The 22,836-nt window shown below is 49.8% G+C and overlaps 9 protein-coding genes across 14 annotated transcripts; 4 read left to right on the plus strand and 5 right to left on the minus strand.

The window, feature by feature from the left end:
* Positions 1–1,205: 1,205 nt before the first annotated feature.
* Positions 1,206–2,872, plus strand: H257_15494 (hypothetical protein; the record flags this gene model as incomplete). The annotated part of the gene is made up of 5 exons (XM_009843617.1): positions 1,206–1,692; positions 1,727–1,985; positions 2,029–2,110; positions 2,183–2,441; positions 2,838–2,872. The coding sequence occupies 5 exons, from the start codon at positions 1,206–1,208 to the stop codon at positions 2,870–2,872; spliced, it is 1,122 nt and encodes a 373-aa protein (XP_009841919.1).
* A 1,145-nt stretch (positions 2,873–4,017) lies between these two features.
* Positions 4,018–5,501, plus strand: H257_15495 (hypothetical protein; the record flags this gene model as incomplete). Its single annotated transcript, XM_009843618.1, has 1 exon — positions 4,018–5,501. A coding segment is annotated over one exon (1,433 nt), but the record flags the coding sequence as incomplete, so codon positions are not given.
* A 1,714-nt stretch (positions 5,502–7,215) lies between these two features.
* On the minus strand, positions 7,216–9,021 carry H257_15496. Of its 2 annotated transcripts, XM_009843619.1 has the most exons (7): positions 8,966–9,021; positions 8,864–8,912; positions 8,404–8,814; positions 7,764–8,342; positions 7,627–7,712; positions 7,420–7,565; positions 7,216–7,336 (listed from the first exon to the last, which is right to left on the minus strand). In XM_009843619.1, exons 1-7 carry the CDS (start codon positions 8,971–8,973, stop codon positions 7,317–7,319), a joined length of 1,299 nt encoding a protein of 432 aa, XP_009841921.1. In that variant the 5' UTR covers positions 8,974–9,021; the 3' UTR covers positions 7,216–7,316. The 2 variants fall into 2 exon arrangements, with proteins under 2 accessions (XP_009841921.1, XP_009841922.1); XM_009843620.1 differs by having other exon boundaries at positions 7,627–8,342.
* A 310-nt stretch (positions 9,022–9,331) lies between these two features.
* On the minus strand, positions 9,332–10,330 carry H257_15497 (hypothetical protein). Its single transcript, XM_009843621.1, has one exon. It carries the CDS (start codon positions 9,831–9,833, stop codon positions 9,348–9,350), a length of 486 nt encoding a protein of 161 aa, XP_009841923.1. The 5' UTR covers positions 9,834–10,330; the 3' UTR covers positions 9,332–9,347.
* Positions 10,331–10,758: 428 nt separating this feature from the next.
* On the plus strand, positions 10,759–12,171 carry H257_15498 (hypothetical protein). Its single transcript, XM_009843622.1, has 2 exons — positions 10,759–10,912; positions 10,977–12,171. Exons 1-2 carry the CDS (start codon positions 10,826–10,828, stop codon positions 11,916–11,918), a joined length of 1,029 nt encoding a protein of 342 aa, XP_009841924.1. The 5' UTR covers positions 10,759–10,825; the 3' UTR covers positions 11,919–12,171.
* Positions 12,172–12,409: 238 nt separating this feature from the next.
* On the plus strand, positions 12,410–14,469 carry H257_15499. 2 transcript variants are annotated; one of them, XM_009843623.1, is made up of 6 exons: positions 12,410–12,532; positions 12,570–12,700; positions 12,779–12,962; positions 13,029–13,153; positions 13,212–13,335; positions 13,404–14,469. In XM_009843623.1, the coding sequence occupies exons 1-6, from the start codon at positions 12,428–12,430 to the stop codon at positions 13,599–13,601; spliced, it is 867 nt and encodes a 288-aa protein (XP_009841925.1). In that variant the 5' UTR covers positions 12,410–12,427; the 3' UTR covers positions 13,602–14,469. The 2 variants fall into 2 exon arrangements, with proteins under 2 accessions (XP_009841925.1, XP_009841926.1); XM_009843624.1 differs by having other exon boundaries at positions 12,410–12,700.
* Positions 13,381–15,943, minus strand: H257_15500. 2 transcript variants are annotated; one of them, XM_009843625.1, is made up of 6 exons: positions 15,744–15,943; positions 15,508–15,699; positions 14,736–15,462; positions 14,293–14,414; positions 13,962–14,239; positions 13,381–13,899 (listed from the first exon to the last, which is right to left on the minus strand). In XM_009843625.1, the coding sequence occupies exons 1-6, from the start codon at positions 15,924–15,926 to the stop codon at positions 13,680–13,682; spliced, it is 1,722 nt and encodes a 573-aa protein (XP_009841927.1). In that variant the 5' UTR covers positions 15,927–15,943; the 3' UTR covers positions 13,381–13,679. The 2 variants fall into 2 exon arrangements, with proteins under 2 accessions (XP_009841927.1, XP_009841928.1); XM_009843626.1 differs by having other exon boundaries at positions 13,381–14,239.
* A 748-nt stretch (positions 15,944–16,691) lies between these two features.
* On the minus strand, positions 16,692–17,653 carry H257_15501 (hypothetical protein). The gene has a single exon (XM_009843627.1). It carries the CDS (start codon positions 17,609–17,611, stop codon positions 16,826–16,828), a length of 786 nt encoding a protein of 261 aa, XP_009841929.1. The 5' UTR covers positions 17,612–17,653; the 3' UTR covers positions 16,692–16,825.
* A 1,220-nt stretch (positions 17,654–18,873) lies between these two features.
* On the minus strand, positions 18,874–21,713 carry H257_15502 (hypothetical protein). Of its 3 annotated transcripts, none has more exons than XM_009843630.1 (14): positions 21,670–21,713; positions 21,333–21,619; positions 21,162–21,246; positions 21,044–21,096; positions 20,787–21,002; positions 20,523–20,726; positions 20,294–20,478; positions 20,128–20,246; positions 20,010–20,072; positions 19,750–19,881; positions 19,463–19,649; positions 19,266–19,399; positions 19,081–19,210; positions 18,874–19,034 (listed from the first exon to the last, which is right to left on the minus strand). In XM_009843630.1, the coding sequence occupies exons 1-14, from the start codon at positions 21,670–21,672 to the stop codon at positions 18,943–18,945; spliced, it is 1,890 nt and encodes a 629-aa protein (XP_009841932.1). In that variant the 5' UTR covers positions 21,673–21,713; the 3' UTR covers positions 18,874–18,942. The 3 variants fall into 3 exon arrangements, with proteins under 3 accessions (XP_009841932.1, XP_009841931.1, XP_009841930.1); XM_009843629.1 differs by having other exon boundaries at positions 21,044–21,099; XM_009843628.1 differs by having other exon boundaries at positions 18,874–19,210.
* Between the last annotated feature and the right edge of the window lie 1,123 nt (positions 21,714–22,836).

Genomic DNA, 22,836 nt, shown 5'->3' on the forward strand with positions numbered 1-22,836 from the left:
GCAAGTGGTGAAATGAGACCTGTTAGAATTGACCGATCCTGAAAACCACATCACATGATCTTGCTCTCATACACAGCCTACAATTATCTCAAGGCTCCTTGCATCAACCGCCATCACAGCAATATATCGCAACAAGGCGTGATGAATCTACGCAGCGATTTTCGTGATTTCACCACATCTGATCGGACAAAATTGGACAGTTTTGAATTCGCAAGGTGACCTGCCTTGCGAATTCCAAAAAGAGAGGTCAAATATGCAGTTTTTGGCAACCACAACGGTGCGACGGTATCTAGCGGAATCGGCATATTTTACCGCGAGACGGCAAATCGGCCATTTTTACCGTTTTGTGACCACCCGACAGCAAAATACAGGAGCCAAACATAAACCACAAAAGCATCATATTTCCACCAATAAAACGCATGCATTTGAGCACGGTCATTTCCACAACTGTACTGACACTTTGCTGGAATCGCTCTCAACGGGCGGGGTGCGAACTTCACCACTGACGAGTTCGTTGTTGAACATATCCCAAGATGAGTCTAAGGGGAGCAGGCAAAAGCCCGAGCAGTTTTGGGCCCGCGTGGAGGCGAACTATTGCACCTATTGCGAGCCGGACTACCATCGCACAGCACAATCCTTAGCTACCCCGGTGTTTGGCGTGGTCCGTTACTCGAGCTTAGGATCTCCCAAGCGTCGTACATGTCCTCGTTCATGTCTCATGTCTCGATGGCATTGCTCTATACTACAGTATCCGAAAATGACAGTTAACGTTATGCGGATTTTATACCGTTTTATCGTTGGGGTTGCGCAAAAGTAAAATACAGTGTGTAACGTTAGTGACGGTAAACGTCAAAATACAGTCTGATTATACCGTCTCACCATTGGGGATGCCCTTACTCCTGGAGGATGATGGAAATGACAAACGTTAACTGTAAAACAAAGTAATTTTCTTTTGCATTTTGAATCGCTTCGACGAAACGCAAGGGGGAGTCAATTTACTGAGACGCAATCTAATCCGTAAACTACTTACGCTAGTACGGTACCCGAGGCTGGCCCCGAAACCCCTAATTCCTCGATGGTCTGAATCGGTCGAAACTCGTGGTGCCCAGGCTGGGCACTGCGTTCGCCACAGTACCCGCTCAGCACGTTCGTCGTATCTGGTGAAGGAGTCATTCCTATATTTTCCAAAACGACAACGCCCCTCGATGTATGTCCAAGTATTTGTGAAGCGCACCAATGGTGATGACGGTGGAAGCAGACCTGGATGGCACTGTCCTACTGTCCTGGCGTTCAAAGAAGAGCTGCAGGACGTGACGGGGGTCGCTCCACCCTTGCAACGAGTTGTTGTGCATGGCAAGTTCCTGCAGAACGACCAAACCTTGCGCAGCTACGACGTGGTCGCTGGTCAGACACTTTATATTGCGAGCTATGTGGCCACCGCCACCACCTCCCGTCCTCCTGCACCACCGTCACAACCGCCTTGGGTGTTTCCAGTCTCGAGTTCGTTTCGATCTTTCGCTACAGGCAACCCAAGCACGGCAAAGTGTGCGAGCGTGGACCCAGTGGCGGGAGGCGGCAAAGTATGGTGGATCGCTCCCCCGACCCTCGAGATTTTGCAAGCCAACCCTGTTGAGACGAAGTGGCTCGTGGAGTTTTTCAAGAACGTTGGGAGCAACGCCGAGATCTTGCAACGTACGCGACAACCCTGTCATGCGGCAATTTGTAGACGATCCCGACTCGCTGGACGCGGCGGCGGCCCACCCCGCGTTGCTTCGTCAAGCCATGACAGCAATCTACACGCCTGCGACGATGCGCGACATGCAAAGCATCAACCATGCAGGAAGGGCGTCCCAGACACAAGAGAGGGTAGCCATGGCCTTGCGTCAAGTGGACTGGGCTAGCCACAACCCTGTCACCTGGTCGAGACCCATCCAGCTTACGACCAGTGGGACCTCGACACAAGAGAACGGATGCTTCGCCCAGAGGTGCTTCGCGCCGCGATGAGATCTATCCTCGTGGAAAATGCAGCGTGTACTTGACCTTGGGGGGTTGTCGTCAACTGACGGACGAGCGTGGTGTAGAGCAACGAATGATGGTCGCCCACGACGTGGTAATGCTAGTAGTAGTACTAGAGGCGACGCCTGGACATGGCGAGCAGCCAAGGGGATGATGCCCCCTTGAGGGGAACGACATCGTTGCCAACGAGCAACTAGATCAAAGTTCTGCAGCAACGAATGACAATGCCGGGGTTGATGCCGCCTTGTTGTTGTTACTTCAAGAAGAAGCTGCGATTTGCCATGCGTGGCTACGCTTCCAAACGGCAGAAGCCATGATGGAAGACATCAAGATGTTGATAATGCATGAGGCTACTGCGAGGGCTGCTTTGGACGACGATTACGAAGTCGCCCAACTTCTTGCCATGATGCCAGATCAAGACGCTGGTAATTACTACTACCGGTAGTACAGTACTCTGGTCCGAAATAACTGCTTCAAAACGAAGTCTTGTATCGTACACAAACTCATTTTCGATTCTAATTGGTGAAAATGAAAGCTGATGATCTCCACTTTGATTGGGTACTTAAAGCAGCTTAAATTTCGATGACTTGACGAAACTGCAGAACTTGAAAAACGGCCCTTCAAAGTAGAAAATACAATTTGACCAGCCAGTGAATCAAATCTCAACTTTTCACCCCGTCTTGCCGAGAGGTTTAACTCGTTGTTTCCAATGCCCTTGATGTACAGTGTACTCACAAAGCGCTGTGATATAATTGACGTAAAACATGTTCAACAGACACCAAGCACCATACATGGCCGTGCGCCTTCGTTACTGTCAGTAGGCCTCCGACGACAGCGAAATCGAGCCAAAGGCTAAAGGATGCATACTTGTGGCCCTTCGATCAAGCTACGGACCTGTATTCCGCGCATTGTGGTGTGTGCAGGCCTTGCAGTATTAAAATCTTCCTATGTAAGTCCTTGACTTGGTCCATGTCACATTCTTTATAAATATGTCCTTGATGTACCACTTCGAAGTACTTAAGGAGTATGGTGCACTTCATCTAAAAACTTCCAACTGGCCAAATTGAAGAGTGAAGGTTTTATTATTTAACGTGCAATTAATGTAGTTAAACCCAAATTCCAGATACGTTAAATACCGATTTCATGCGTTTTATCACTGGAGTGGGAGGTTAAAGGTCCAAACTGCCTCCGGATATTATATACGGATAAGAATCACATACAAAAATCAAGATACATCTCAGCGGCCACCCCTATGGCCAAATATCCTAGCGCCCATGTAAATACCGCTAGGTTAAATATCTATTTCTGGACCAATTCATCACCAAATTTGAATATGAGACGTAGAATTTCTTCACCACATTGAGATCTGTCGATTCTACGTCTCAATTTGCTGAAAATTTGAGTAATGAATATGAAATAGAAGTCAGAAAATTTTGTGAAAAGTTGGTAGTTTATAGATGACGTGCACCATAATCATTATTAATGTAATTATATATTTCATACTATTTCATACTACAACCAAGTATAAAAATGTATCGAAGTATTATTTTTCTGCATACTAAAACCAAGTCTATAAATTCTGCAACGAGGATACTGTAATACGTATTTTGGAATCTACTTCGAAGCACTAATATAATTAATATAAACACGAAGTTACGCGTAAAACACACAGTACGTTAAGTGAAGCGATACACATGTCCATACCACAGTGAACTACCGCAAAAAGGTGTCGGTTAACCACAAGAACGCAAGCAATGAATGTTTCATATTTTAGAGTATTTGTCATTCATTATTAGCATTTGTTTTGATTTTATATTTTTCGCTTTCGCACTATTATTTATGGTAGAATTTCGAGAAAATTATTCGTTCGACACTTTCATTGGCAGAAATGAAGGCCACATGTCCATATGAATTGCAAGTAATTCCGTGGAAATTCCTCTTACTTGCTTCGGATTGGCTATAATTTCTCGCCCTATGGTGCGTTCTACAACCTCATTTTACGACGTGAAGAACTCACACACCTCATGGGCGTCCAAGTGGTTGTGAAGCGCTCCAACGGCGACAAGTTGACGGTGGAAGCGGACCTAGATGGCACTGTCCTGGCCTTCAAGGAAGTGCTGGAGAGCTTGACGCAGGTCCCCCCATCCCTGCAGCGACTCATTTACAAGGGCAAGGTGCTCAAAGACGAGAACACGTTAGCGAGCTACGACGTCGAAGCGGACCAGACGCTGTATTTCGTCAAGGGGGCCGTGAGCAAACCCACTCCAACACCCGCCGCGGCTCCAGCGGTCGCTCCCACCCCACCAGCCGCCGCTCCATCCCAATCGTCTCCATTTGGCATTTTACCAACGAACCCCTTCGCGTCACCATTCGGCGGCGCAATGAATCCGTTTGGTGGTGCACCCGCAGGAGGATGGGGCACGCCGCCACCCAACGTGCAAAGCATGATGCAGAACCCTGAAATGATGCAGCAAATGATGGACTCTCCCATGGTGCAGAACATGCTGAGCAACCCCGAGATCATGCGCGGGATGATGCAGGCCAACCCGGCGATGCGAACGCTCCTCGAGCAGAACCCCGAGCTGAACCACGTCATGAATGACCCGGAACTTCTTCGGCGAAGCATGGAAGCAATGCGAAACCCTGCCGCGATGCGCGAGATGATGCGCAACCAGGACACGGCGCTGCGGAACATCGAGTCCCACCCCGAAGGGTTCAACGCCCTTCGGCGCATGTACACGGAGGTGCAGGAGCCTCTCCTCAACGCAACCGCGTCCAACGCGGGCATCGGCGCGTCCAATCCCGCGTTTGTCATGCCTGGCGCTGTCGGCGGGTCGACTGCAACTTCGCCAGCAACCACGACGACGACGTCCAGTACGTCGAACCCGTGGGCAGCAGCATCGTCGTCTTCTACATCTCCGAATCCGTGGGGGACTCCACCTTCGTTTCCATCAGCAAACCCGTTTATTGGCGGTGGGTTCGACCCGAACATGTTGAATAACCCGATGGTCCAAGGCATGATGCAGCAGATGGCGGAGAACCCCGCCATGATGCGCAGCATGATGGAGATGAATCCGCAGTTCCAGCAACTCGACCCCGCCACACGAAACATGATGCTCAACCCAGACGTCCTCCGCACCATGATGAACCCTGCCAACCTCCACGCCATGATGCAATTGCAGCAGGCAATGCAGCAGTCGTCGTCGGGAGGAGGGACCAACACTCTGTTTGGCGCCCCGACGGCGGCAACACCTGGCACCCCGTTCTTCCCTGGCGCCCCGGCTTCCACCAACCCGGAAGACCTTTACGCGTCTCAACTGTCCCAACTGGTCGACATGGGGTTCACTAACCGAGAACAGAACCTCCGCGCATTGCAAGCCACGTTTGGCAACGTGAACGCAGCCGTAGATCGCATCTTGAGCGGGTTGTCGTAGAAAGTCGAGAACGATTAACGAGACTAGTATACCGTATCGCATTTGTTGGTGGTTTGGATCGTTTCTGGGTTTCGGAGCTTGGTACGTACTAGTAGTTGTGCCCCCCGATGAATTCCGTTAAGTTTGTCCACACAAAGAGTTAACGATTGAACCACCTTCGTCAGCGTCGTGTGGCAATGTGTAGTTTACAGTACTAGTAGTAAATAGTACTAGTAGATATACACGGTTTACGAAACAAGTACGAAACAATTTCAACACAGTCACGAAACATTTTGTTTCGTAAAACGGAAGTATCGATTTTCCTTTGTGCTGGAGTTTGTATGGTGCTTCAAGCATAGAAAAATACCACTGATTTACGAAACATTCACGAAACACTGGATTGAAGTATAGTTAGAGGATTTTGAAACGCACAAATTTAGGTTCTTTGGGCGTCACAAATGCATGGCGATATCGTCTCAAGGTGGAGTTGTGCGTCATTCTTAGTGTCCAAGGACTGGCTAACGTCAAGCGTACGAATACAACATTGCCTGAACTACTGTACTGGTTGGTGGCTTATGCATGGGAAAGGTGTACCCATCTACGACTAACGTTAAGGCAAAAATGGTTCCTTATACCAACAACTATCCAACACGCGTTAATGGTAACTACAGTATGGCGTTAACGTTAGTAGGACCAGGAGCCACGATGGTGTTAGCTTGGGGGCGTTGTGGAAGGCTGCCTCTCCTCCATCTCTTACCATAAGCTTAGTGCAACTCGCATTCCTCTCACCTCCATTCGACATACCGTACTCGTCGAACTCGCCGTGCCTCATTCATGGGAATAGGATAAAAACGTGTGGCCATTTGACTTTTTAATGGTGGTCACCGAAAATGTCATGTGTTGTTGTTTTGCTCGTGGTTAAACTGTGGAATTTACTGTTAACGAGAATTGCTGGGCATCCTTATACTTATCAACGCGTAAACATTCGAACTATAACTTATGGTATGACCAGCACTACAGCTCACAAAGTACACTCAAACACGGTTACAATACCTGCGCAAAGATATAGGGTCCACGGCTTGTTTGCTTGTTTTACGTTAGCTATGATGAGTGATATTACACTTACTGTACTAGTACTGGGCTTCTTGACTATGAAGCAACAACCCAGTAATGCCCACTAAATAAAACTCCACCACACCATTTAACCACGAGTGAAGCCCCACGTCTAACTCTACCTGAAAATCCACGAGCAAAACCCCAAAACACCACTAGTGAAAAACTGCCTCCTCCTCACTCATAAGCATATACAGTACATCGAAGTAGTGTACAGTACATACATGCTAGCACCAACATATTTCGAAGTAAAAATTAACATCAAATCTTGTCCAGTTATTCACAATGTAATCGACCAAATTCTCGCTTGTGTACTACCGGTAGTATGTTGCCACTTGCATCGTCCAAGCCACTGTCTTGGATGATGGTTGACTTCATGTTGGCAACACGACAACTTCGTCGAATTGACTCGTGGCTCGGCTCGATTCACCCCGCTTATTTGAGACTTCGATTAGGTCCAGCCCCCAACAAGTACCTTGTCAACATACAGTCTTTGAGTTGGTCTTGCTGTAGTGCATGCGAGGTTCTACTCATGTTGCATTTTCATGACGTGCACCTCAACTTTACTTGTGCAAACACACCACCACTTTGGTTAGTAGTACTAGTAGTATATACTAGATACTGTAACGTTTCGTGTTTGTTTCGTGAACCACCAAGTAACAGTAGATAACAATTTGGTAATAGTGATGTAGGGTGTATTGAAGTTGCTTGGCGACTTATTCCTACTAGTACAGTACACAAAAAGGAAGAGATGTATGTAACCAAGCGGGGACGTTATTGAAGTTGCTTGGCAACTACCAGTACAACATTGTGATTAGTATGACGACGTTGCCTTAGAACAGTGACATTGTCAAGATACATACAAACGTTAGGTTACCTGCCAGTTGTTTGCGCAGGACTCGACACGTGGCTTCCGCTTGCAGCCACTTGCGTTTGAAACTGCCTTGGGCCCACAATTCATTGGTTACGTGGTCGGTTCGTACAACTTGATTTTGCACTTGCCTTGCCAGCAAGTCGTTTTCCCTGCCAACCAATCAACATGCAGCACTGTAGATGGTAGTAGAACTAGTAGTAAGTAGCCTACTCGATCATAGCTGCTTGGACGATGTCTTGCTCCACGAGCCGGCGCGACGTGTCCGCGGCCATCGCCGCCAGTTTTGCGTTGCGCTTCTACGTTAATCACAGACTTACTAAAGTATGATGTCACAATGTACAACTGACGTGGAGTTCGTCCTGTGTTGCTGAGAGCGTTCGTTGCAATTGGTCGCATTGGGCCTGCACGCGAAGCAATTTCTGGGTCACTTGCGCCGTCGCGGCGTCGGCCGCGGCCTTCTCTTCGGCCAACGCTTTGACTTGGGCTTCCAACTCTCGTCGATTTGCCAGCGAGAGGGCTGCGCTGGCTTCAGCGCATTTGGATACATTCATCGACACACAAGCAGCAGAGGCCGTTGATTTGAGCCACTTTTTGAGTTTGAACGTGGCGAGTAGGGCGTTGCGAACAACGTTAGGGGGGTGGCTGCAGTCCACGACAGTCCACACGATCACGGCGGCAGCGCGGTGGATGTACGGGTACACTGCCGACATCAATGACGACGATGGTGCGGGAGACGAAGTGGGACGGAGCTGGCCGGTGTACCACGGATAGCACACCCCCGTGGACGGATGTAGCATCGTCGCAACCGAACAGATTGTAGCGGTCGCCGTGCCATCGAATGTGACTTGCAGCACGAGGTGGTCCTCGGGGTCCACTGGGCTGTGTTGCATAAGCTGTACAAGAGGTCGCCAATTCAATGGCGTCGTCTGTACGAAAGGTGTATGTTGTTAGCTCGTAACAACAACAGCAACGATGACGACAACGTACGATGGGAATGTGGAGTTTGTTGGCTGGAGTCGACGTGGGCTCTATATAACACTCCTCGGGTAGCGACACCGCGTCCAGCGATGAAAAGTGATCCCGGATACCGCTATTTCCCACGACATTGTAGTACGATAGCGTAAGCAACCCCCGTCGTCCGGTAAGTAGCGCATCGAATATAGCTGGTAGCTGATCTTGGAGCCACGAGCCACTGAACGCGCCAACGTGCAAGAATGTCATGTGGTGGTCGTGACTCATGGCTGGAGCTAGCACCGTCGACCACCCTGGCGGAGACTCGGCCAAGGACCATCCGATGGAATGAAAGCGAAGGGGAGCCGATGCCTCGCCGGACGGGTCTCGCCACTGGATGCACTTGGGATTCCCACGTTGACGCTGGAGCATCGCCGCCGTCGCCGCCTATGTCGTTGTTGTCGTCAAGCACGAGATAGGGCAAGATGCAACTGACCGCAGTATGGCAACCTAACGGATTGTGTACACGCAAATGGCATTTGAATCTATAGACCAGGTACATCAGACCAATGCCACCATAACAACACGTGCGACGTACTCGGGCATGCCGCCAACTCACTGTCAACACGTGGATCTTTTAAACGACACATCCGGTAATTATCCGTATGTCCCCGCCACGCGTCGACGCCGTTGGACAGTACTGTATTGATAATGCGAAAACGCAAACCTCGGCTATGCAATCACCAACACACGCTCGTTGTCATTAAAGGCTGGCCATGATGCGATGATGGACATCCCTTGATCGCACTGTGCCTACCTGGAAGGATCCTGTTCACCATGAGATCCCGACTGAGGTCGTCGTGAACGTTCGCGACGATGCAGAATTTTATTGCGGTTTGTGGGCGACTTCTGATTGGTTCGCCAACGTCGCCATCTGATTGGCTATTGGGTTTCCGCCGCGTGGAACGTCTTTTGAAGTGTCAACATGGATGGTGGCTCATTCGTCCATTTGCCATGTCGGAGGCTATGCTTCTCTCGCCAAGTACCGACGAAACGGCCGCCTTGTCCTCGTACTCGTCGAAAGAGACACCGCAACTCCTGGACCTAGACACGACCATGGCCTTGGCGGATACGCTGCTGCACCACGCCAAGTGCCGCGACGCAATCGAGCGCGACCGCCGCGTCACCTTCTTCCGCGGCAAAGAAGTCCGCAAGTGTTTTCGCAATGCGAACGACAGTGTCGAGGACATTGGACACTCGCTTCTGGCACATGGTTTCATCCACAAGTCGAGACGCATCAAGGCGCCGCCGTCGACAAAGGCGCCAACAACTTCAACATACCCACACCTCGACATCGACGAGGCCGACCAGACCTTCACGGACGACGGCGTGTACACGTGGATGTACGAAGGATCGTCCATTTGGCGCCACATTGCTAGCTTGTCGTTCTTTGGGGTTCTGTGCATGGGGGTGTTGTATCCCGTGTGGCCAGCATGGGGTCAGAAGATGCTTTGGGACTCGGGGGTTACGGTGGGCTTGGCGATCGCAGCCATGCTCGTCGTGCGTTTCATCACGTGGTTGATCGTGTGGCTCGCAACCGGGAACCACATGTGGGTACTGCCGCAGTTCCCCGTCCTCCGTCCGACCTACACCGTATCCAACTCGAAGCAAACGACGACCGCATCACGAATGTATCGTGTGGGTGTGGCGGTGATAGTCGTCGGGATCGCACTGATGATGTGGCACCATCCACCGGCCTGCTCATTGTCCGCCAAGAAGGGTTGCATGAGTGTGGGTCGGAAGCTGGTCAAGCAAGCGTACAGAGGGACACTGCTCCAGCGGTTTTCCCAGGAAGAGAAGAACTTTGCCATGACGATGTTGCGCGTCCTCCGTCGATTGTTTTAGACCAAGATCAGGATATCGTTGATCGCGTTAATTGAACTATTTATTTAGATAATTTGATACTTCGAAGTACTATACATACTGTATTAATAGTACTAGTATTTTGACTCCCACATGCTAAATTCGACAGTTTTTACGCTAAAAACTTGATGGTAGGTAGTTCAAGGTAATTTTAAACTAATTGGTGTACACTGTACGTACATTTTGCTTCTGTAGGTGCAAGGTATGATACTGAACATAATTTGCATCGGAAGAACCGGTGCCGTAACAAGACAAACTAATATATGATCTCGTCCTGAGTGCTTCTCAACCAGAAAGCAAGATGGGATCGGACAAGGGCAGCATTTCGTGAGGTTTGGTGATGAGGCGGTTGGGATGTTCGAAATTCGACGTACTGCACGTTCAGTGTACGGTCAAGCAAGTCACCTTTATCCGGATACGTAATAGACTTGCATTTTGTATGGAAATCAGGCCACGTCACCAATACAATGGGAATTTTGCGGAATTTCATTTTCTATTCATCCACCACACCACCCGTCGCTACATTACTCGCATCATGGGGGCCGAATGCTGTGACGGTCATGGACATTCCCACGGAGGACCTGCGGTGGCGCATGTTGCTGGAGCCCCGCTGACTGCTGAGGTACTATCTTACGTCTATGGAGATGACATGCGGTGTGTCCTCATGCACACATTGTTTCTCACAGGAAGAGGCCGAGTTCAAGAAGGTCAAGAAGATGGCCGACTTTCTTCGCGGCCGCAAGGGCATGCCCGTGCGCCAAGCCATCGAGATGGGAAAGCGTGTCGAATTCTTCCGGGGCGACAAGCTCGGTAAATTCCTGCTGAACAACGCCGTGGCCGAACGGTACTGCCCGTCGCCAGTGACGGAAAAGGCACATGCCATCGACATGGGCAAGTTGTTGATCCATCACGGGTTCATCCACCGCAGCAACCGCGACGAACGCAACAAGAAGGTGTTGCAGCCCACACAGGACACGGAGTTTGTCGCCGACGGGTACTACACGTGGATGTACGACGGCCCGACGACGTTCCGCAACTTTCTCACGACGCTGCTCATCATCGGGTTCACGGGCCTTGTGTGCTACCCGATCTGGCCGCAGTGGATCAAGGTCGTCGTGTGGTATTGCTCGGTCACGTTTTTGATCTTCATCTTTGTGTTCTCGCTCGTGCGGGTGTTTGCATTTTTCATCCTGTGGCTCGTGGGCATTGAGTTTTGGTTCCTGCCCAACATTTACGACGACAACCTGGGGGTCGTCGACTCGTTCAAGCCGCTGTACAGTCTCAAGAGCACCGACATCAGTGAACGCAAGTACCGCGCGATTGCATTCGTCTTGTTCATCGTCCTGTGCGTATGGATCGCCCAGCAGCCCACCGACTTTGACGAGTACATGGAGCTCACGAAGCAGTTTACCGACGACATCTACTCGGGCAAGCTCATCGACGACATGAGCCAGCAACAGCGAGACAGCATAGACAAGATGAAGATCCCCGACCTCGAAGACCTCATGAAGGACGACGCGACGGACATTTTCTCGGAGAAGGACGAGGATGCGATCTTTGACAACTTCCTGGACTCCAAGTACTTTTCCAAAGACGGCGACGATGTTGACGAAAAGGACGACTTGTAGGCTTGATTGAATAACACGTTCTCATATGTATATAGCCCCCTGCTTTCCGTACCTTTCCTAGCATGATGCTGCGGTACGTACCACAGGAAATCCTCACAGGGCGGCGCGAGGACGTTCCTCTGACTCGCCTCGCACACATGGAGACGATCACTGGGCTTCGTCCTCGTCCTTTGCATACCATGACCTTTCAGAAATGTCTTGCCGTGACATCTATTCCACCTTGGCACCGCCGCGCGCTTTCAGTTGTCCGCGCAACTGAGTTTGTAATCTGCCCACAATTCGATTTTTTCTGGTCCTTGAACGATTATCCGGATTATTCCGGTTATTGTGCGAATCAACATGGTTTGACACTGACCATGTGCCGCCCACATCGGAATCATGTTGGAGATTAATCTAGGAAACCATCCTTATCCGGATATATCCGGTTTTCACTTCTTTGTTGTGGTTGCTCCAGGGATGATTTTTCAGATTGGTTTTTCGCGCACTTTCTGCTCATTTCGAGATTTACCATGGAGGGTTTCCATGCTTCCGCCGCCGATGCCCGGCTGCCGTATCTCCACGAGCAGTACCCCCGCCTGGCCGTGCTGTATCCGTTCGCCTTCGAAAACACATTCGTACGGCTATCCTCTCCCATCAGCTGAACACGTGTAGATGCTGACGTGGGAAGCACAATTCTGCCGCTCGACGATGCATCTCTGCGTGGCGTTGTGTGCTGCATACTGCTTCTCGTGCTACTTTGGGAAGCAAATCATGCGTTCTCGCGAAGCCTTCGACATGACTCCGTAAGTATATAATGGTACCCTCATCGTCTTTGCTCGATTGGTCGATATTGGACTTTCTAACATTTGATTATCAAACAGGGTGTTAGCACTGTGGAACTTGAGTTTGTCTACCTTCAGCGCATGTGGGGCACTTCGAACGGTGCCGTTTCTTCTCCATTCCATCTACCATCACGGGGTGTACCATTCCGTGTGCAGCGACGCGACAGCGCACTACGGAAACGGTCCTGTGGGGCTTTGGGTCTCCATGTTCATCTTCTCCAAGGTACTATTTAGTTCGTGACATTGAATCGGGACGATTGTTAGACATTACGACTCACGGTATGTGCAGATTCCTGAGCTTTTTGACACGTTCTTTGTCGTCATTCGCAAGAAGCCGTTGCGATTCTTGCATTGGTACCATCACATCACGGTGTTGCTCTTTTGCTGGCATGCGTACTCTGTGCGCTCATCAAGGTAACTACACACATGTTCGACATCACTTTGTTCACCCTGATCGTTTCGTGCTTCATAGTGGCCTCTACTTTGTTGCGATGAACTATACCGTCCACGCTGTCATGTACATGTACTATTTCCTCACAGCCGTGGGGTATCGTCCTCGGTGGGCATACCTTGTCACAACGTTGCAATTGAGTCAGGTAAGAATCGAAGGATTCACATCACCTCGGGTATATCCATCTCTGACCTCGGAACTTCAATCTTGTAGATGGTGGTGGGTGTCGCCGTCTGCGCCGCAAGTGTTATCTACCTGTCGACCTCGTCGTCGTCTTCCACGACTACATGCCATGCCAACCGAACGAACCTTCAATACGGCATCGTCATGTATGCGAGCTACTTTGCGCTGTTTTTGCACTTTTTCATCCAACGCTACAGCACAACCACCACTTCCAAGAAGTCCCAGTAACGCCAGCCATTTCGTGTTCCCATCCCGACTATAATCAATCGTGTCCCCATGGTACCACAATACCCTCCCTTCCCAAGACTATTCAATGTTGATCGTGTTCAAGTACGCGACCATCTCCTTGATCATGCGCTTGTCTGCTCGTTTGCGGTGCTTGACCATCAACTGCAGTCGCGACCACGCCGTCCGAATGTTCCCGTCCATCTCTACATGCGTCTTCGTCTTCGACACCAACTGATGCGCCGTCTGCAAGTCGGATTTCGCTTGCGACGTGTCGTGCGTCGCCATACTTAGCACGCCCCTACATCCACCCCTCGATGAGGCATACATATCCCACATACACTCAAAGAGACGAAAGATCACCTCAAGTAGAGGGCGGGGATGTGCTCGGACGACACTGTCAATGCAAACGTCAGGCACTCGATCGCGTCCTGGGTGCAGCCCAACGCGTGCAAACACTTGGCACTGTTCATGCATAGGTGCAACCTTAGATCTGCGATCGCTGACGTTTCCACGGGCAGCATGTGCACTTTGTGGATGGGAACGTTGTCGGCTTCGGTGCCGTTGTCAAACATCACGTCCACCACGTCCTCGTTTACGTCGCTCACCATCCCCACCAGCCATGCGGTGCCCTGCTGCACCTACAGTACATCACTTGAGGTTTGTATAGGTGCAGAATAGGCATACAACGTACTTTGACGGGGTGCCCCACAGTCAATTTCACTGCCGTCGGTCGTCGCGACGCATTGAACGCTTCCGACACGGTCAACGTGGACAGCGCCACGCGGTAAAACGACCGCGCCGCCGTGTAATTTCCTACAGCATATAATTGGATCAGTCCTGTACCCATACAAATAGCCATATAAAAAGCTCTCTCCACCATATTGGAGCATTCATGGACACATACAAATAGCCCTATACAAACGATACACCCAACAATGCATCCTATACATCATACAGGTGTAATGACCTTCCGACATAATTGTACTACGTAGTATTAATATATATACCCCATACTAATCAAGATCGATGCTTCAAATATATAATACGTATACAAATGATATAGTTATGTATATCATAAATACAAACATCCATAGTGTAGTACATAACTAATAATATATATAAATATATATATACCGTCGCGAAACCAACGATTGCCCGTAGTTTTGAGCGTTGTTGCCACGTCGACGGCGTCACGCAGGGTCAAATCGATTTGCAATGACGGCAACTGGATGACATTGATGCGATGAACCGTTTCGAATGTGTCGACTTGACCAAGCAAACTCGTCGTCCATGCTGCCACGTCATGGCTCTTGGCGGCGAGGTGGGCCACGGCGCCTCGAAGGTGGGGTTGGGGCACGAGGTTGGCCGCGGCAAAGTCGGGGGACGACGTCACGATATGTTCAAGCACGCCGCGCATTTCCGACCACACGATCTTGTGTTTGCTCAGGCAGAGTCGGAGCACGACGTGGCCAAATATCTGGTCGTGACGGGTGGTGGATTCTGGTGCTGCCACGTCATCCCGCCACAACACATGCACCAAATTGAACAAGAATGCCACCGCGTTGTAGTGCAAGTCGAATGTTTCGTGATACAAGACGTACTCGCGGCACACCAGCGCCGGCAGTTTGGCCTGGAACGTGACTTTCACGTCGGAAACAGTCGTCGTGGCATGCGCCAGCATCGACAACAGCGCGGCTTCGTTCGTGAGGACGTACCAGAGCTTGACTTGACGCACAAAGGCAAGTCCAAGGTCGGAAAGGTCGCCGAAGCCGGCAAACGGACCCGTGGAAGCGGATGGCACGAGCAGCGCAGGAGCATGTTCTGCTACCGACGCGACGAGGGCCGCAAGCGTGTGAGCTGCCTAAACGAGCATGAGAAGAAGGAGGAAGATGGAGTGCGAGCGTACAAGAGAGGTGGAATGCAACGGAGCGTCTTGGATAGACGTGGCGACGTCAAGGATGGACCGACGGGCGGACCATAGTTGAGGCAGCAACGGGGTTACGGTTTCGGCGCATTGTGCGAGACACCTCCACAACACAAGATGGAGATCCGAGTCGGCATCGTTTAGTGCTGGAGAGGCAAGTACGTACGTCAGGATCTACCATGGAGCTGACAGACGACAGTCGAAGCTAGTCGACGTACCGACGACGATTCCCACGCGCTGGCAATGGTGGGGTCATGTGCATGTTCACTGAGGAGGCGAAGGGCTTCCGCTTGAAGAGAGAGGTCATCGTGGTCATCATTGGTCGCTATGGACGCGAGGACCTTGACACCGTGCGCTGTCGTCAAGTGCACGCTCAACGCGTCGGCGGCGTCGTTAGCCATGAGGATTTCGAATAAACCTGTATATTTGGATATTGTTGTTTGGATTTCTTTCTGCAATATATTTATTTGGGGGAGTTATGCTTTGCCAGGTTCCAATTACATGTACTGTACTGTACTTGGAACCAAAGCAACGGAGTACGTACATGCCGTCGACTCAGATGAACATGCAAGTGTGATTTACCCATACATGTACCGGTTACCGTGTACTTGAGGTAATACTAGTACTAGTAGGTCGTTTGAGTACATACAGTACTTGTATGAGTACTGTACACTGTACAGTTTACCCGTGTCCTGTAAAACTTACAGTTTACCCGTGTCCTGTAAACCTTACCTTGGTTTTCTTCCCATCTGTTTCGTCCGTGGGGAGCAGGTCGGGTTTAAAGGGGCGATATATCTGCGGCGGCGGTACATCCTGGAGATAAACATGATACCGTGTAGCGTATATAGGTTTAGACAGCCATATAGATTTGCACTCCTCTGTAAAATGATATAATCCACTGTAAAATTATATAATTGGATTATTACACTTGATTATTGTATGCACGTGGTAATTTACACTATCCGTATCCGGATACTTGCCCCGCCACTGTCCAAATCTATCTATATACGTTACATGGTGTGCAGGCCCGCCCAAATTGTGAATCGACCCTATTGGCTAATCCAAATTTGAGTGGATCGGATTGGCTCTTACAATGTACACAAACAAGGCTATTCAGCTAATCAAAACGTTCCACCAGGAATACAGTACAATAACGATACTACACATTGTCTCAGTGTGTATATATATATATATATACTAATGAAAGATGTTAGGCCTAGATAAAATAATATTTGGATGTCTCCACACATTGCTGGTTGGGGTCGAAGGGTTAAATAAGGGGGATTCGACGGCGTGCCCATCATTCAGCGACTTCTTCGATTGTTTCCAGCGACATGCGCTTCTTGTCCGCCTTCGGAGCGACCTTGATGGGAGCGAGTTCGCGAAATTTCTTGATGCGATCGGCTGACGAAACGTGCACGCTATGGCGGCGGTGGCGGACCTGCGTGCCATGGAACGAGTGCCGCAGCAGGTCGGGGACATCGGACCGTCGACTGCCGAGGGTGTCGGCAAAGCTATGGCGAAGGGACGATGGCGGCGGAATGAACGTGATTGCCGCCGGTCGCGTCGGTGCTGCTGTCGACTCGTCCGTGTTGTCGTGCAGCTGCATGTCGATGAATGTGTAGCGCATGTCTGCAAGCATGAGAAATTTCTCCAGCAAGGGACGCGACATACAGTCAGGATGATGGCAATTCCGGACTGACACATTCACGCGGTCGAGGAACACCGCGAGGCCTTCTTGGCGCTCCATGATGACGCGCTTCGTGTTGGAGAAGATCCATTTCCGCTTGGGAAAGCCGTGCGCGACGGGTGCTTCGTCCGCCAGCTCGACACAGCTTCCACACAGCGTTGTCGATGGGTCGAGCAGCGATGAGCGGAAGGACCGAAAGTCCGAGTACCGCTTGTGCACCAGCCATTGCGTCGTGTTGCTTCGTTGGTCCGCGACGCGGATGGTGTACTGTGTCGGCGAGTGCGCGCCTGGTCCAGCGGGTGATGAGACGCCCGTGATGGACGTCTTCATGCATTGAATCTGGTGTTGTTGCTGCTGCTGGGACGACGACGACGACTGATACGATAGCGGCGGCATGACGACGGCGCTTGTTGGTGGCAATGGGTGTTTTGTGATGTGATATGGCTCTTGGTCTGACCAGTGAGGGTGCAACTATGCGTGTTTTGTCTATTTGTCAAGTTCAACTTCAAGCTATGGTGCAAATGGCTGAAAATCCGGTCGAAAAGGTTGAACATGTGGCTGGTTTTGTCACAGTGCGAAACCACGTATTTCGGTTTCGACATAATCACTTGAATGCAGTATAGGTGCGTGATATGACAGTGACTTGTCAGAAGGGGTTCTCACCCCAATTCCAGCCAATGGTCGTCGAGATTGACCATTTTATAACCAATGGCCTTGCCAATACCAAACAAGTGCATAAAGCAGCATCAGACATTGCCGCTTGCATTGAGGAAGTCAAGTCCCATGTTAGCGCTATCAAACGGCTATGAATGGAGTGTACAACTCTATTCGATCTGGCTTATATTGCCCTTTCTGCAGGCGTTGGACAACAGTTCACGACCGAGCGAGGATTCGCCTGCCAGTTGTTCATAATAACGTCAAAAACGTGCAAGATCGGGGAGTTCGATAGAAAGGTGGTCTTGGGATGTGTGAACGGTACTATGTGCAGTGTGTGTGCGACCCATGTCCAACGAGGTCGCTTTACGAAGTCGTACTACACTGCTTACATGGAGGAGTACTACAGTACACTTCCGTACTGTACATATGCATTCATTGTCAAAAGTGACTTTCTCGACAATCCTAGGATACTTTTCGTAGTTTCAATACGAAGTAACTTACTTCGAAGTACTAGATGAGTCTATCAATTTAAAATACTTCAAAACAAATACAGGTTCTAACGTTTACTTGTGTAGGTCCTATACGTATGGCGGCGCCGACGATTTGTTCGTCAAATTTTGTCGTCCGCTTTGACTCAAGTTTGGAGGTTCGCAACCGAATACTTCCAGGACTAAAACAAGGCATGAGCACCTTGATTTATTATTACGACAACGAACTGTGTAATTATATCATAATTTCTTGGGACATTTGTGAAACGGGGTGGACCAAGGTTGGCAATTTACGATGGTATCCATGGGACAGATCGGAATAATACTGTACTCCGCGTTGAGTCTATTTCTCCTTTCCACCGGTATATGCCATCGAACGCTCCAATGTCGCCAATTTGATGGACCGATATTATGGCCTTAAAATACTACCCTTGGTGCTGAATTTGGTGGATAACGTTAGAGTCAAAAGCGTTTGCTGTTCGCTAAATGTTACGCAAACATAGTATGTACTACTTCACAGTCAGTAGTATCCATTTAAATTTCTTGTTCCGGCTAACTATAAAACTCAGAAGACGACATATCTTATCCGGAGACCTCTTGGGAGGACGCTGCACTTGCCAGTGGTCGCACCTCTTGGTGATGAACCATGACAAGATCAAGGAATGAGCACCAGTCTACAGGCAGCATGAGCCATGCACGCACGCACGTCGTACTACTTGCCTTCCGGAGTCGGGGATTCCTCACTCTCTTGGTTTACGGAGGAGGTGGAGGGGAGACCTCGCTTGGCCCGCGGGCCGTGTTGGTTGCACATCGCTCGTTCCATGTCTCTTGCATGTGTGTGCTGCAGAATCTGACACAGCCACATAAACAACATGCAACACGGATCGTAGAAAGCATGTTTGTACCTGGATCTGTTGATGCAAGGTCATGTTGAGCTTTGTCAGCCGCGCAGTTTCATAGCGCAACGCGGCCGCGGCCGCGTCGGCTTGACTTATCTTTTCTCGCGAAGCTTGGCCGTCCGCCACGAGGCCAACCTTGACTACGTACACGACGATGAGCTTCTATGGCTTGGCGAACCCGAACGATATAATAGTTGTAGTACCTTGCATGAGAACTTGCAAATGGTCCCTGGTTTCGTCGAGTTCGTCCCGAAGTTGCTGGGTCATTCGTTCGTGTTTCGACGTGGCTTTCCACAGTTGCTGTTGCAACCCCATGGTTTTACTACGTTCCGTTCGAAGTTGCTGTTGCCACAGCCCCAGCGTCGCCACCTTTTGCGCCACGTCCACTTGCTAAAACAACGAAACATATTTGAATATTTGCTTCAAGTTTACATTAATAGTAATATTATATATTTCAATATGGACCAATAGTTACAGAGCGATTGGTTACCCGATCGTTGTGTCGCAAGCATATTTCCATGCACTCATTGCTCCATTTTGCGAACAACGACTTAGTCTTTTTGCATTCCGACGCCACCACTCGCTTGGTATGCTGCCACGCGTCTTTGACTCGCTGCTGTTTCTAATCCCAATAATATTTTATGGGCATGAGACTGCCACATCCTATTTATTGTATGGGCATCATACAGTAATGTCTCCGAAGAATATTATTTTTGGCCATAAGACTACAAAATATCGACAATACAATACCTCGACGACGCCATGGACAACAATGTGCTGCACTGCCAGTTGGCGGGATGTCAAGAGCTGAATCTACAAAATACCAGAGATTTTTACCGAAAAAAACTCATTGAAGTTGCTGTTTTACTTGAACTTGAAGCGCACTTTTATCACGCTCCACATGACTGAGCCGTTCCGTCAAGTCGTCCAATTGGGCTTCGGCTGCCTCGGCGCGAAGTCTCGAGTTCGCGCACTCGACGTTGGCGGCTACATACATCGTGCTTTTAAGGGATATTGTAGTGGGAGGACGTCACCTTGAAGGTGCTGTTGGCACTCGAGGTGCACGCGCTTTTCCTCCTCAAACATTGCCTTCATGGCTTCCACTTCCACCCGCGCCTCGTCTTGGCCTGTCGCAGCAGCCTTACACCTCGCCTCCCATTGATTACACGTGGCAGTCGCTCGTTCCAGGTCAGCCTGCACTCGACTCAACGCGTTAGCCCTACTCAGTACCACGTCAGGAGGGCCAATGAAGCTAGCCCATACGTGGCGACTGCTTGGGCGATGCCTTGATCACCCCCGATGCTGCAGACGTTTTGTTCGTCTGTGGATGTGGCGATGGAAACATGCTTTTGGCTGGCAATGGCGGCGACTGGAGCTGTGGCGTGCCGCAATTGTTCTCGCAATTCGTCTATGGATTGGCGTGCAGATTCGGCGTCCTGCACTGCCCTCGCTTCACTCAACTGGATTCTATCAATTATTATATATATATATGTATGTAAACACAATGTAGTAGTGTGCGATAGATACCTGTGGACGTCCACTTGTAACCGTTCGACGGCGCCATTCGCAGCCAGCAGTTGCACGTGGAGCACGCCGAGGGTCGTGATCGCCAGGTCCAAGTTGGCTTGCATCGTGACGACAGTCTTCATGTCATGGTTATCGTCGTGATCGCCGTCGTACGATTGTGGTTCGCTGCTTTCTTGTCGACTCTCCATCAAGTTGGCGTTGACCACATCCCCGCTTCTATCTCAACTTCTCATTTGTTAAGTCGAGGGGTATTGTACCGAGGGATCGAATGGCGCAATGTGTCTGCAAAGGTGGGGAGCAAACTGTCTGCCTGCTGCAACAATAATGCACCCACAGTCATCATCACTACGACTTCATGAAGTTATGCGGACGTACTCGCGCGATGGGGGCGATGGTGGTGGAGCGAAGGGAGGTGATGGTAGCTGTGCTTAACGGAAGGACCACCCCCTCGATGGCATTGCTATTGGAGTAAAACAAATGAATTAGTCCTGTGTACAGTCGGGCTGATAAGTTAACCTATATTGGGGGATGTGTGGGACGACGTACATGGTGGAAGTCGACAGAGATACTATCGTTGGCGACGTTGATTGAGATTCAGATGCTGTTGTCGAGGGCACAGCAGGCAATGCTGGTGTACCAGGTGCTGCGGGTGGGGCCACAGAAGGAACCTTGGAACTGTCGCTGCTACTGGTCGTGTTGGCATTACTACCGCTCAAGTAATCGAAGAACACGTCGTTCTCTTCGTCCATCCAATCCGTTTCGCTGGGGGGTGGACTGTGCGATCGGCTCGCGGGTGTCGAACGCACACTTGTGGACCGAGTACGTGGCGTTGCCTAAGCACAGGATACATAAGTACATGACCATGTACAAAGGTCGGGCATACCATGATGATGATGCAGCCTGGTGCCAAATGTGCGCCGCTTCGGCATCTATACGAAACTCCCGGATCGAACACAGCCAATCAGCGTGACTCGGTCCATGTTGGATCCACCAATCAAATGGCGACATTATTATTGACATCATTTCACCGCTTGCGTTTTGCGTGAAGGCATTTATTTACACGGTGCTTTGGCCATCCAGTCATTAAAATATCTAGCCCCATGGACGATCAATTTCGAGCGGGTGGTGGTTTTGTGTGAGGAAATAAGAATGATCTGGGAAGTTTGCCGTTGAATGTTGGGGCTCGGGGCTACGAGGGGAATCTATTTTCGCGTAAATGGCAACAAACTCTCTCCGGATATTGCAAGAGTTTCTATTCTATAAAATTCGAATTGAAATGGAAATTTGTTGTGAAGTTTTTGCATTAAAACCTCTGGCGAACCTAGCCACAAGACAACATACCACTGATGAAGAGCATATCGGATACTCCTGTTGTACTTCAAGTACTTCGTAGTGTATGTCATGAAAATAATAGATGCCTCCCGACACTTACAGTATCATCCTACTGTAGCCCCAGAATGAACTTCACAGTCAACGAAGGTGGTGGTAACTTGGTACGATCGATAGCATCTTCATAACGCCACTCATCTACCAAAAAAATACAGAGAGTGGTGAAGAAGTATTGGGTAACGAGTGGTGCTGCATGTTTTCGATCGTTTTGCATCCACTTGTAGCAGCAAATTCAGTACCACAAGGCCATTTTGAAAATTCCATCGCATTTGGAACAACACCAACCAAATAGACGTGGAATATGCTCAACAAACCCACCCCCCAGGCCGCCACTTTCAAGGCCAACGATCGATGGCCTATCATCAATTCTCCGTCCAACGTCATCGATATCAGTGGCGACATTGCCATGGACGCACAATCTGTCTCATCCAGCAACAGCTTTAGCCGTACTAGAAAGCCCCGTCAGTCGCCCTGTAGCACTGCGGGAGGAAGCGTGTGTAGTTGAGGGCAAAATGCACAATGAATTAACTGAAGATCTACAAAGATCTCCTTAATCCTCATCACTATGAAATCTTCTTAATCTACTTCACTACTTCTACACTAATATGCACTTTTGTATACAATGGATGCGGGTGCGGTTGAGACATTGGGAACTTCACTA

This window comes from Aphanomyces astaci, assembly GCF_000520075.1.
Source record: "Aphanomyces astaci strain APO3 unplaced genomic scaffold supercont1.71, whole genome shotgun sequence".
Lineage (NCBI taxonomy): Eukaryota > Oomycota > Saprolegniomycetes > Saprolegniales > Verrucalvaceae > Aphanomyces > Aphanomyces astaci.

Excerpts from the sequence above, each read along its gene's own strand:
- H257_15496 (XM_009843619.1), bottom strand. Across the intron at positions 8,343-8,403 it reads ACAAACTCCACATTCCCATC|ACGACGCCATTGAATTGGCG; the intron begins GTACGTTGTCGT and ends CCTTTCGTACAG. Across the intron at positions 7,566-7,626 it reads GTCCAAGCAGCTATGATCGA|GGAAAACGACTTGCTGGCAA; the intron begins GTAGGCTACTTA and ends ATTGGTTGGCAG.
- H257_15497 (XM_009843621.1), bottom strand. The coding sequence starts at position 9,833 with ATGCACAGAACCCCAAAGAACGACAAGCTAGCAATGTGGCGCCAAATG.
- H257_15498 (XM_009843622.1), top strand. The coding sequence starts at position 10,826 with ATGGGGGCCGAATGCTGTGACGGTCATGGACATTCCCACGGAGGACCT. Across the intron at positions 10,913-10,976 it reads GAGCCCCGCTGACTGCTGAG|GAAGAGGCCGAGTTCAAGAA; the intron begins GTACTATCTTAC and ends TGTTTCTCACAG.
- H257_15499 (XM_009843623.1), top strand. The coding sequence starts at position 12,428 with ATGGAGGGTTTCCATGCTTCCGCCGCCGATGCCCGGCTGCCGTATCTC. Across the intron at positions 12,963-13,028 it reads CCATGTTCATCTTCTCCAAG|ATTCCTGAGCTTTTTGACAC; the intron begins GTACTATTTAGT and ends CGGTATGTGCAG. Across the intron at positions 13,154-13,211 it reads TACTCTGTGCGCTCATCAAG|TGGCCTCTACTTTGTTGCGA; the intron begins GTAACTACACAC and ends CGTGCTTCATAG.
- H257_15500 (XM_009843625.1), bottom strand. The coding sequence starts at position 15,926 with ATGGCTAACGACGCCGCCGACGCGTTGAGCGTGCACTTGACGACAGCG. Across the intron at positions 15,700-15,743 it reads GCGCGTGGGAATCGTCGTCG|ATCCTGACGTACGTACTTGC; the intron begins GTACGTCGACTA and ends GCTCCATGGTAG. Across the intron at positions 13,900-13,961 it reads ATCCCCGCCCTCTACTTGAG|GGGCGTGCTAAGTATGGCGA; the intron begins GTGATCTTTCGT and ends GGGTGGATGTAG.
- H257_15501 (XM_009843627.1), bottom strand. The coding sequence starts at position 17,611 with ATGCCGCCGCTATCGTATCAGTCGTCGTCGTCGTCCCAGCAGCAGCAA.
- H257_15502 (XM_009843629.1), bottom strand. Across the intron at positions 21,100-21,161 it reads CCATCGCCCCCATCGCGCGA|CAGGCAGACAGTTTGCTCCC; the intron begins GTACGTCCGCAT and ends TTATTGTTGCAG. Across the intron at positions 19,400-19,462 it reads TTTGCAAGTTCTCATGCAAG|TCAAGGTTGGCCTCGTGGCG; the intron begins GTACTACAACTA and ends TCGTGTACGTAG.